Here is a 12,696-nt window from a genome sequence, read left to right as displayed (position 1 = left end):
GACCCGAACACGCGGGGCTCAGCGCGGCCGCCCGAGGGGCTCCACTCCGCGTACCCTCTTTTGAACGCGGGGGGGATACAGCAGCTCCCGGCGTGCGGGCGGTGGGAAGGGGGCGTGGGGAGCAGGCGCGGGGGTTCTACCGCCGGCACCGGACGGACCTCTCGTCCCTACCCCCTGCTCGGACCCCTCGTCTCGGACCCCTAGTCCCGGACTCCCCGCCGGTACCGCGCCGCTGTCCGCGGTGCTGAGCGTTGGCGGCTCCGTCTCCGCGGCCGCGCGCGAAGGGGCGGGGCTCGGCGGCGAAGGGGGCGGGAGGGGCGCGCTCCCGACGGCCCCTCCGCTCGCGCAGGCGCGCCGCCGCCGCCTCGCCGCTCGAGCGAGGGAGCGCGGGCGAGCGCGTGTGAGGGCAGGGCCGGGCGCGCTCCGGCAGCGGGAGCGCAGCGGCAGCGGCGCCAACAGCACGCGGGCACCCCCACTCCCTGCCCCCCACCCCCTCACGCCCCCCGCCCCTTATTTCCGGAGCCGGGACGAGGACCGGAGCGGCAGCAGCTCGCAGCGGCAGCGCGGTCACCGGCTTCCCCGGCGCCAGCCGAAGAGTCCTTCCCGTTTCTCTCCTCCCGGGCTTGGGTTGCGCCCGCCGGCCGGCGCGCAGAGGATCTAATTTGCTGACGAGCGCGCTCCGCGGAGGAGTAGGAGGAAGAAGAAGAAAGCGCCGTTTCCGTGGCTTTGTGGATGCGCTACTTTTCCTGGAAATGCAAAAGATTATGCATATTTCTGTCTTCCTGGCTCCTGTGTTGTGGGGACTGATCTGGGGGGTCAATTCTAACAGCATACAGATCGGTAGGTGCCCGCATGCCGGGAGACCTCGCTCTCTCCTCCCGACGGATCTCCCGCTCCCTCGTCCCCGCCGCTGTTACTCGGGCATTCCTGTCATGTCGCCCCGAGCCCAGCCCCACCGCGGTACCCGCCGGGCGCCTGCGAGGTCCTTTCTGGCAGCCGTGGCCACCGCCTCCCCCGTCCCCTCACCTTACTCCGAGCCGCACCGCTCGTCCCGCCGCCTCCCCAGTGCTTCGCCGCGGCGGGCGGACAGGGAACGGACCCGCAGCCGGCCTTGCTTCGGCAGCGCTGCTCGAAGCCGGCGAAGCCCACCAGGCACCCCCCACCCAACTATCCCCGGCAGCCGGCAGGGACGCGGCAGGGGCGCGGCTCTGCCGCTGCACCCGCCCGCCTGATGTGCGTGTGTTTCTGTGTTTCCCTGCAGGGGGTTTGTTCCCGAGAGGCGCCGATCAGGAGTACAGCGCGTTTCGGGTAGGGATGGTTCAGTTCTCCACCTCGGAGTTCAGGCTGACTCCTCACATCGACAACCTGGAGGTGGCCAACAGCTTCGCCGTCACCAACGCCTGTGAGTACCGGACGCCGCCAGCCGCTGCTGCGGGGGCGGGGCGCCTGCGCACAGTCGGAGGGGGGGGAAAGGTGTGCGGAGGCTGTGAGTGGGGTGGGGGATGCGGGGGGTGCCGTACTGCCTCCGAGCAGATGATGGAGTGCCCGGGGAAACGGGGCGCGGGGTCTCCGTTCCTCTCCCCAGCCCTCGCCGAGGTTTAAAATGGTTCCTGCCGCCCCCGCCCGGCTGCTCTTCCCACGCGTTACATAAGGCTGCGCGGCCGCCCGCGGCTGCTGAGCTTGCTCGCTAACCAGTGTGGGCACGTCCCGAGCCCCCCATCCCGACAGCAGCAGAGGGGGCGCGGAGCGGGCGGCTGCCGGGGTGATCAGCCATTTTAACAACGTGCCGTGCTGCGGGCTCCATCTCTTCTCCCCGGGAGATCCCCCACCCGCGGTTGCCCCCCGGGGCCTCGCCCCTTGCCTCCCCCGCGGCTTTCGGGGTACCAGCGGCTGCCGCCGGCGCGGGGAGCCAGCGGGGCTCTGCCCTGGCTCCGCCTCCGGCGGGGCAGGGCCCGGCCGCACGCGTGCCGCGGGGCGCGGAGCATATGCGTTCCTCGGGGAGGCGATGGGGCAGCGGCGTGGTGCCAGAGCGAAGAGAGGAGACCCCGGGCGGGAGGTCTCGCAGCGCTCTTTGTTTCTCCCCGCCTCTCGCTGGCTGACCCCTTAGCAGCTGCCCGGCGTTCGGCCCCGGGGGGTGCGGCAGTTCGTCCCCGCGGAGCGGCGTGGCAGGCGGGGGGAGGTCCGATCGTGCGAGGGGCGGTGCGCGGCAGGAGTGCCAGAGGGGGCAGCTGCGAGTGCTGCCCGTGTCGGTGAGGAGAACCGTGGGTGTGAGGCAGGCGTTCTCAGGGCGATGAGGGGTGCCCTCCTTTCCCCGCTGCCCTGCCTGCCTCCTGTGCCCTTCCCAGTGAAAACCGAGACACCCGCAGCGGTGCGGGCAGCGAGGAGGAGGAAGCCCGCGGTTGTGCCGTGCTGGCCCTTTCCCCCCGTCCTTTGCGGGGAGAAGACGTCAGGGACACAGAATCGGGAGGTTAGCTATCAGAGAGAACAGTTTCCCTCCTTTGGCGACGTGCTGTGTTTTATTTTTTTTTTTTTAATTTTTCTTGTTCAGCTACATTATGGTAAGAGCGGTGGTTCTGAAAAGGGGCGTCTTGGCACAGTAGCTGGGATAGGTGGTGCAAGAGTTCAGCCGAAGGAGCTTTCAGTGGCGTGCATGAGGATAGGAGAACATAGTACACACGGCTAAAATCAGAAAAAGGTCAGAGCACGTCATCAGCCACAGTAGTGCTACTTTGCTGCTAGCTGCCTAGGGAGTTACTGCTTGCTTAGGTAGTGAGGGTTTGCAGCAACCAGAACTACATGTGGTTAGAATATACAGTATAAGTTAGTGGGACCCCCCGTCAAGTAAGGGGTTGTGTAGTGGTTAGGGTGTTATTTTGCAAAAATGTGACAGTTCAGTGAAGTCGAAGAAAACCTGAAAGTGATCTGTGTAAAGCAGCAGATTTTTCGTTTTCTACTAATACTAGATACAAGTACAGACATCTGGTCTTTTGAAAAGTAGAGGATACATATTTTTCTCCAATCCCATCACGTTTTTTATCAGTATTCATATGCATGCATCTGCCTTGTTGAGCTTAGTTGTCTTCACTGGAGAACTCTCACCATGCTCAGATGACATGTGTAGCCTGCAGACTGCAGTGATGGAATTAGAGGCTTCCAGCTGAAGGGAGGTGCTGTCCAAATTTTGGGTTTCCCTTTATCTGAACCATGTCCCAGACCTCCTTTTTCAAGCAGTTTGAAGAGTGCCAAATTAAGACATGAACATGTACTTGTTTTATTCACCTCCTCAGTAGCCTCTGGGGGGTTTAGTCAAGTTGTCAATTGGATTTGAGTAGTGAAGCATATGCTAAAAATATGTCTAGTATTTCCTTTGCTACCTTCCAAGACAGGTTTGATTGGAGAACAAAGAATTCAGAAGACAGACACTTGCTAGCTAAGAAGAAGTAGCATTTAGCAGTTGATTATAGAGCACTGCATGTGTAAATGGTTAAGAAGGAGCCGTCTTTCTTTGTCCCCTTCAGTTGTTTTCAGTTAAAATGTTGAAAAATCTGCAGGTTGGGGTTTTTTTTCTTTTGTTTTTTGTTTTTTTTTTCAGAATACTGACAAAACCTGAGTTCAAAAGCAGCACTATGAACAGTTAAACAATACAAGTGTAAAAGAAGGTCACAGATAAGATAGGTTAATACGAAAGCATTTTCATTTTCATACTAAGTATTTCAGACCAGCAGCAAGAGTGATTTTTCCCTCACAGAAATACAGTGGCAGGCTTACACTGTCATCTATGTAATGTCCTTTTTCTGCCCTAAGAATAACAAATTTTCTGAAATTGACAACGAAAATACTCCAGCTTTTGATGTAAAAAACCCCAAACCAGGCTGCTGTTAGGCTGCAGACACTCCTGATATGGCTGTGTGCCCTGGCAGAGTGGCAGCTGGGTCCTGCTCTGGTAACTCATGTGCTTGCCTCCCTCCCAGCACTTAGTAACCAGTGGGAAACTGGGGCATGCAGTTCCTTCTGATTTAAAAGCAAGCAAGCAAGCAAACAAACAAAAAACACTGTAACATTATTTGAAGGAATCTTCAAATTTATGACCATCACATCACATCCACAGAGTATGTGGATGGGGCAAACAGTTTTTAAATGGAGGAGCTTTGTTGATGGTGCTACTTGTAAATTAGACTGTGGAACTTCAAGAAAAGAGGAGATGGTGGTCATGTACCATGAAGGGATGTTTGAAATGGTGTAAGATGACCTGTGTCATTTAAAGGTGACTGGAAGATCACCTGCTATGATAGATCCTCTTCTGTGTAGCAGAGGAGGAACAGACACTCTTAGTGGGCAAGGTTGTTGGACTGTTGTTGCAAGACTCTTCGTGGTCAAGTCATCAGAAGGAGCTGTTAGGATCTAATTGCAGTTTGACACATCGTAAGTAGTGTCACTGGGAGCCTTAATGGTTTTGATTGAGAGATGGTGCAGTCTTTCTTCAGACTGATGGCACAATTAGGAGAAATGTTCACTGGCACTGGCCAGGACTGCTCTTGAGTCCTTCAAAGATAGGGGCTAGGCTTAGCCTCATCCAGAGGCTTACAGTCTAGACAGTAAAAGCAAATGTTAACAAAGTAGGTTACTTTAACAGGAACTCTGGCTCTAAACATCTGGGGCAGAGGTACAATACTGCAGGTAATTAATATGGTAGAATTTCAAGATAGCAAAAAACCCCTGGACTTTATTGTCCTTCAGCAGAGTGTAATTGAGTCTAGTCTGATTGGAGAAGTGCTGGCCATCAGTGATATCAAATTTGTATTAAATATTTCTGATTCTATCAATAGGAAGATGGTTAAAATGAAACCTTTGCATCTTAAATCCACCAGCTCAAACAGGGATAGTTGTATTACGTACTCACATAGTTTTGCACCGAAAGGATATTATTCAGCTAAAGAGAGATTTCCTATGGGGTACTATAAAACCTCTGTAACTGTAACAAGTTTTTCATACAGTAGCTCCAGCACAGGGGTAATATATGCATGATCTTGGATGTTTAATGCTGCTGGCTCAAGAGCCAGTGTTGAGCTTTTCTGTTTTAAATCAAGTCTTAGAGCTCTGCAGGGATCACTGCACCATGACATTATGACAAAGGGATGCTGATTCATGCATAAACCTTAGAGCCTGTCTTATATCTTCAACCAGCAGCTTTGAAAACCTGTGAATATCTTGCATGTTGCAATTTGGGAGTCATGGCAAGGGTTTTCCCAGCCCTTTTGGAATATAATGCTATAAGCTGCATTCATAAAGAAATGCATTCATCATACTGCTGGCAAAATGATTAAAGAATAAGAAAAAAAAATCCTGTAGTAGTAAAGATGAGAAAAAATGAGATGAGTTTATTTGAATTAAAATGACTGTGGACCAAGCTCAAATAGATTTCACAATAAATTATTGGAACTGATTTTGAAGGAAAGGAGGAATTTATTAAATGCTTATGTTTCGAGGACATTTGTATTCCTGGTCCTTCTCTTATCCTTTTAACTATAAAACATTTCTCGGGCTCAGTCAGCAGAGGTGAAATAGGTTTTGTGTACCATTGTAATTAAAATGAACAAGACCAGATGGGTTTCTGTAGTAAAATGATACAGTAAAGCTAGGATGTAGCCTGCAGTAAGAACTCCTGTGCTGTTGCTGCTCTCAAAGCATTTCTCCCTTCAAAATCAAGCTCTGTAGCAAACTTCAAACATTATTCTTCTCCTGAGAGTTTTTCAGAAAGAAACCTGGGGTATTTTTTGTGTGACAGTGTGTCCCTGCTGTGCATCTTTACTCCTGATTCCTAGAGCATTTTCATACAGCCGTGATCCAGTGTGGGCAGTTGCAAATCCAGCAGTATTAGCCTGGCTACTTGTCTTTTCAGACTTTTATTATGTGATATTGCATTAATTTTGTCCCAATGTCTGAAATAAAAATTTAACCATGAGGTTTTGAGTGTAGTATGAATATGTATTTTACGTTTACAAACCTTAAAGTGAGTTACATTTAATAGTTTGTGAGTAGCTTTTCAGTCAAGCCTTGAATATAATAATCAAGGTCTTAACCAATATTATTAGTCTCTTCAGTATATTAATTTGTTCCTTTATGCTTTTATTTATATTGAATATATGACAATTTAGTAACTTTTTTCTGTTTATGCTAATGAAATCTTTAATTTACACAGACTCTAGTAGGACTATTGATGGCATGTAGCTGGGGATGTGCTTAACTGCTTATGTATAGCACCCACTGGTTGGTACAGTAAGTGTTACACATCTTAAACCAAGGGCCACTGCTTTAATTGATAATGTTACTGCTGATTTCTTTACTTCTTTTTGAGAATTAAGGCATCTTTATTAGGTAAATAATTCTATTTGAACAGTTGGTAATTATTAGGCAAATATATGAACGCTGGGAGCATGTAATTAGTTTGAAAAAGCATTAAACAGGTAAAGGCTATACTTCTACCATTAGGCAGACAATTAGGATAATCAGCATAATTAATCTATCAGGTATCTTAAGTGAAAATATAATTAAATTGTACAAAAATATGTCCTCAGTATTGTAAAATTAATTATTCTCTAATATGTTCCAGGAGGACAATTTTTTAGGAAACTGAAAAGAGGAAATAACCCATAGTAAAAATAAGTGTGTATATCTATATGTGTGTTTACACACAGGTGTGAAAACTTACATATATATGTACTTACATAGTAAGCAATAAATAGTTTATTTTTAATGTCAAATAAAAAAAAGCATGACATTGGTTGAACCTTGCAGTCCATTTTCTGAATAGGATTATCTCAGATCTTACTACTAAAATAATTTATAACTTTAAACCAGTGTTTTTACCCCTTTGAATTGACTGCGTGAATTACAAATTTTTTATATTAAAGGTTCATGTCCATAATCTGGAAATAACTTCACTGTAACTGAAGCCAACAATTGCCAGGTCAGATTGAAAGTTAACACTGAAAAGGTACCCGAGTAGGTAAAAAATATGGTTGTATATATCAAACTATACATATATATGTGGATGGGCTTCTCATATGACAATTTTTCTATTATTTTGTAACTTACTGTTGCATTTAGCAGAACATAAATACAGTGGCATCTGCTTTTAGAAGACTGGACATGGGTTTAATTCCTTTTGCAGTCTAGATTTCTGAAAAGGTACAGGGCAAAAGCCTGCGTATTTTAATACAAAATATGATGTTTGTGGAGTATCATTACTGCTTTTTCTTGAAACCTTACTGTTTTCCTTTAATAAGCTCATAAAAAAAAATAATCTGTCTTGCTAAAATTGAGCAAAGGCTTTGATTTAAATAAGTGAGTTGTTCCAATAACGAATTCTTTATAGATAAACAATAAGGAGTGAATAAAGGCATCAAACATAGTGAATGCATGTTGTAAAATGGATCAACAGTAAGGAGTAAAAGCAGGCTTTAAATAACCACGTGCTGAAAGAATTCATATTGCACCATCCAGAATCAATAACTGGGTTTAAAATGCTATTTTATTTATTTCTGTGCTGTTAGAAAATGGTATAAATGTATTTTGAAATACTGTTTACCTTTATCTATTTGTATCTAGACCTCCGTGTTTAACAGTTATTCCAAGACAGATATTTGATTTATATTTTTTTCCCATTTTTTTTAAAGAAAGGTTCTCAAATCAGACATTTTATGGGGAGATTACCTTTTTCCCCCTAAAGTTCGATTTGGAAAATTAGTATGGAGAGTTAAAATTTCTGTCCTGGATTGGATTTAATGTACAGTTGCTTAATGCATTTACTATGGCTAGTTGCTTTAGGAGAGTGTAAAAAAAGAAAATTTGCAAGAAAAAGAATTATGATTCTCTGCAACAAGGTCTGGTTCAGCTCCATCTGCTACTGTCTCTTACCACCTTCTCCCAAACCTCACTCAGAGAAATTAATAGGATTTTTTGAGGGTTGAAATGTTAAACACAGTTCAAGTAACAGTCATGGAATCAAGCACAAAAATTGTCTTACTTCAGCTGTAATCTACTATTTTACTTGATACCAGAGGAAGGATATTCAGGTTTGTATTTATTAACTTCAATCAGCATGGGATTGCTTTGCATGCAGTAGTGGTTTAAGGGTTGGACTTGATGATCTCTGAGGTCCCTTCCAACCCAGCCGATTCTGTGATTCTATGTTTGGGGTGCTGGGTTTGTAACTGAATTGCCAGTCACTTCAGCTGGACCAGGACTGACTTGCTGGGCTTTATTGCACATGGAAATAGTATCTTCATTCCTTAAGTACAGAAGATAAACCTGCTTACATTTTACTGTTGAAAAGAAAGAGTATTTTGCCATTAGTATTTTGAAGTGGAGGTGTTTTTTCTGAGTTATTCTTCAAATGAGTAGGAGTTGGACAAAATTCTGTAAAATGTTCATATTGGCCCTGAACCATAAATGCGTACTCACACAACTGGCAGAAAAGCTTCAAAGCTCAGTGAGGGACAGTAGCTTATTATATGAAATGTTCTAACTGCAATTTTTCAGGGTGCTGTTGTAAAGATTGTCCTACCACTCTAATTTATGCTCATTATAAATGTGTTTAAAATTTTAAAAATGACTTGACTTGAGCTTGAAAAGAGGGCTCTGTTTATTGCAAATGGCATGAACTAATTCTCTTGCACAGACTTTGAAAATTACAAATAAGAGATTCTTTCTAGGCACTTTGTATGATAGATAATTTAAAACAGCAAGGTTAGGTGTTGTGGAGGTTTTCTCATCATCTACACAGAGAGGATTGCTTTCAGAGGCCATGTCAGCAACAGGGCTGGAGAGCCCAGCAGAACAGTTTTGCACCAGCTTTGCAGCATGGAGAAAATATTTGGTTTAGTTTCTTTGGGTTTCTCCTTGTATTTGGTAATTGTGGCACTGTGATCTATACTCATAAATAAAAATGCTTACGTGGATTATCCCCATTCCATATAATGTTGGTAAGAGAAAAGATCTTTGAATGTGTTGCATTCCTTTGTGCTGGTATAAGTGTCAAGATGTCTGCAAATCTATGCTAATGAAATAGATAGTACAGCTCTGAGCAGGTCAGAGTACAATGTTGAATAATCTCATAAGTCTTTGAAATTGACAATGTTGAGAGTTAACATGCTTAAAATGTTACTCCGTTACACTAGTTACCAATTGTTTTTGACAAAATGTTTTCCAAGCCAAAATGCTGATTTATTTTTTGATTTGTTTTTCTCTCACATGAATGTAGCAAATTCTTTAAGGCTTTTAATAGTACAGTCTCAGAGGGTGTTCTTGGTAGAAATGTGGGATCCTGCAAGCAATAAAACTGTTATCCATTATTGTGCCTTATGCAGATGTACTGGTATCAAGGAGACTATTTTAGCTGTAATACTTGAAAACATAGTAAAGAGTTTGTATGGTTACTGCATACCAAGCTCATACTTACATAAGCTACAGCAATGTTAAAAAAGCTGGATTGGGCCACACTAGAATTGCAGTGAATGGTTAGGAGAATCATCCAGGATTTAACCCAATTATTTCCTATCTTGTCCATGTCAGACAGAGGACCTGAATTTAACCCTTTGTCTTTCACTTCCTAGTTGAATGCCCTTAGTGCTGGGCCATTTTTGTTTTGACATCATTCTCCCTCTCAGTATGTCATTCTTCTACATTTTTCTTGCCTTGACTAATTTTTGGTGGAAAAAAAAAATAATCTCGGTCATCTTTCTTGTGTCCTGATGCTGGAAGGGCAAAACCCAACGTTTTCGTTTTGAGAGCAGAAAGACAATTTCCTGCCCTTTGTTCTTACTGTGATAAAGCATACAGGGGAAAAAAAAACCCTCAACAGTGCTAGGAAAATTCAGTTATATTAATTTAAATAATTGCTTAATTAACAAATATTATTTGGCCAGATTTATACAGCCCTTTAAATTCTGAAGCCATTTTAAGTGAACACCTGGAAACATAATCATATCATTTTATTACATTTAAAGAATAGATGGATTTGAGGGATCTGGAAATAGATGAGAATATGAGTTGCAATACATTATAAATTGCAGTATAATTGTGGCTTTAATTTCACTCAGAGCATTACATGTGCCCCATTTTAAGATGCTTTCATTTGGTGAGTCGATCATGCTGAAATTCTGAAAAGTCATGACTGAAAAGTCTTTCAGTCCTTCTACTGACTAATCAGATTAGTTCCTGTATTCAGCAACCTGAGCTCGTAGTCTGGGACTACGAGTAATAAGGCCAGAGAGTAATAAGGCCATACTATTTTCACTCAGTCAGAGAAATGGTCAAGCTTCCACTGATGGTGGTAGGAAGAAAAACAGAGATTAAACAGTTCCTAAAATGTGCTAAAAAGTATGAGCATCTACTGGACCTACAGAATATTTTTTTCCAAAGCTACTAACATGTCCTCCCCACCGCTCTTTAATAATTGCACACATTTCTTAAGTGCTTTGTCAGGATTCAGGATGGAAACCTTAGAAAATTATTACACCATTTTAATTTATTATAAATATATAAATAGAACTGTTAGATTTGTTAGAAAAGAAGGAAAGGTTTGATCTGTGCTTCTCTAGGTGAAGAGGAAAACCATAATGCTTGCTTCCTTTGCATTTTGATCATGGGTATTATTTTTGGTGAAATCTTAATTAAAATGAAATTTTCATTTTTTTAACTCCTTTTTCATGTGTAGGAACATGTATTTTGGTTTGACTTCATAGAACTCAGTAGTGTATTTCCACTATAGAAGTAAGCAAGTGCCTGTGAGCTGCATATAGTTCACTTTTAGCAAGTGAAGCACCTAATGTTTCTTTGAGCTTGTATTTTCTTTTTGATATGATAAAAAGAGAATATATTTGTCAATGTCTCAGTTTGTGGAGGCACTTTTAAATTCACCTGTAATTAATATACCTGAAGACCCAGTTTGTTATCCTTATGCTATCCTGTGGTGGGCTCAAGGTGCTGCTCCAGAAAATATGAATGCTCTTTAAGTCTTGTAGCACATCTGGGAGCCTATAGGAATGCCTTAGACTCCAGTGTGGAAAGCAGTGTTTGGTACATTCACTTGGTAATTTCCTGAGTTTCACAAGAAATGAGCGTGTCTGTAAGTACCCCCAAAATTTTAAGAACTCTGACATTTTTGTAGGGATGTTAAGGACTGTTGCAATTAGTCGGTGTTTGTAGTAGAAGGCATGTATCCAAACACATCCATCCTTTCAAGGATACTCTATACCTATCCCAGTATGTTCTAGAGCCTCCAGTATTAATATATATCTGCTTTTCCTGTTAGCTTTGTCCTTTTGGAGATGCAAAACACCTACTTCTGTTTTTTTGTTTTCTGTATGGAACTGTTTCTGGCTTCCTTTTGGTTCCATCAGTACAGGGGTTGAGTCAGTGTTGGAAGTCCTCGCATTACTTTCTATTTTCTGGTGCACAGAATGATAGTTCCTTGTGCTCCTGTTTGTGGTTTCATCTTGCGCTTCAGGAACTTGTAGTGTACAATTTTTTGCAGTATTTTGTTGTTACATTTGACATTCTGAGATGGGTACGTTGCAGGATGTAGAAGCCATTTTCCAAGCTAAGTATCATCTGCACCAGATGTACTAGAAAAAGTAGTTGTCTTGGTGTGGGGCCTCTCTTCTCTTCAGAGGATGTATTTCAGCTACTTCATTTTAGTTTGTTTGGAGTTCTTTGCCTTTTTTTTTTTTTTTTTCTTGTTGTGTTCTCATAGTACTTAATAGTTGTCCAAAACAAGTGTTATGGGTGTACTGGGTGATTAAAAAGACTGGGAAAGTAATTATGCTAATAATTTCATTTTTGAAGCAAGAAATTTTTCATTTCTGTAGCAAGAAATTTATGCCTTTAAAATTAAGTGTCTTATTTATTATATGTTATTTGAAACTTTTTGACGAAGCTAGCAATGTTTGCAGGAACAGTTAACCTGGTTGTATCACAACATACAGCGTGAGCTTAATTAGATACAATACAACATAAGTATCTCTGCTTTTGACTTCCCCCCCCCTTTATTTTTAAGAAAAATTCAGTTTCTCTTCTGTAGGCTTCCTTTTCCTCCTTTCATCATTGCCAACCAGCTAAATACACTGAAAGTATCTTTCAGGAACTCTTAATTAATTCTAATTCATCTCATTAGAATTGTTGTCTGCTTTCTAGGTTCAGGATTGTTAAGAACTCCTTGCTGGGTGACTGATTTTGTTTAGGATACAAATTTCATAACAAATTACAGTTGGGTGATAATGACATGAGTGATGGATGTAAAATGGTGATTTTTATTGTTTGCTTGGTTGGTTTTCTGAATGCTTTCTGTATTGGAACTCAAGAGCTTTCATCTCACTCTAAATGTGTATGGCAGACCAAAGAGAGACTGTATAACTTGACAGGGTAGGAAGAGTTATACCTCGATGTACCTATGCTGTAGGGAAGGGTTTTTTTTTTGTTTTTTTTCAGGGGGAAGTATCTCTTGCGGCTCAGGTCTGTCCTACGCATCCTTCCAGACTTTTGTGCCAGAGGTCAGATGTGCACATTGCAGTTTAGGTTACTTCTGGGAATTCCTCATTCTATAATAACCCTTTACATACTTGCTGTGACTCTTTCCTAGCTGTAGTGACATCTCCAGTTTGCTTCTATGGAGTAGGCCAATACAGGCCAGTTGCC

General features: G+C 43.3%; 1 protein-coding gene across 3 annotated transcripts in view; it reads left to right on the top strand.

The window, feature by feature from the left end:
- Window positions 1-637: 637 nt before the first annotated feature.
- Window positions 638-12,696, top strand: part of GRIA2 (glutamate ionotropic receptor AMPA type subunit 2) — an 88,608-nt gene continuing 76,549 nt past the window's right edge. The window contains exons 1-2 of one of the 3 annotated variants that reach the window (XM_030449665.1): window positions 638-840; window positions 1,262-1,402. In XM_030449665.1, the coding sequence (XP_030305525.1) occupies window positions 753-840; window positions 1,262-1,402 (229 nt within the window). In that variant the 5' untranslated portion in view covers window positions 638-752. The remainder of the gene's footprint in view (window positions 841-1,261; window positions 1,403-12,696) is intronic. The other 2 variants (XM_030449664.1, XM_030449663.1) reach the window with 2 other exon arrangements.

The sequence above is a fragment of the Calypte anna genome, chromosome 4A, assembly GCF_003957555.1.
Source record: "Calypte anna isolate BGI_N300 chromosome 4A, bCalAnn1_v1.p, whole genome shotgun sequence".
Classification (NCBI taxonomy): domain Eukaryota; kingdom Metazoa; phylum Chordata; class Aves; order Apodiformes; family Trochilidae; genus Calypte; species Calypte anna.
Note: the sequence above shows the minus strand (reverse complement) of the source record. Positions and strands in the feature narration are given on the sequence as shown.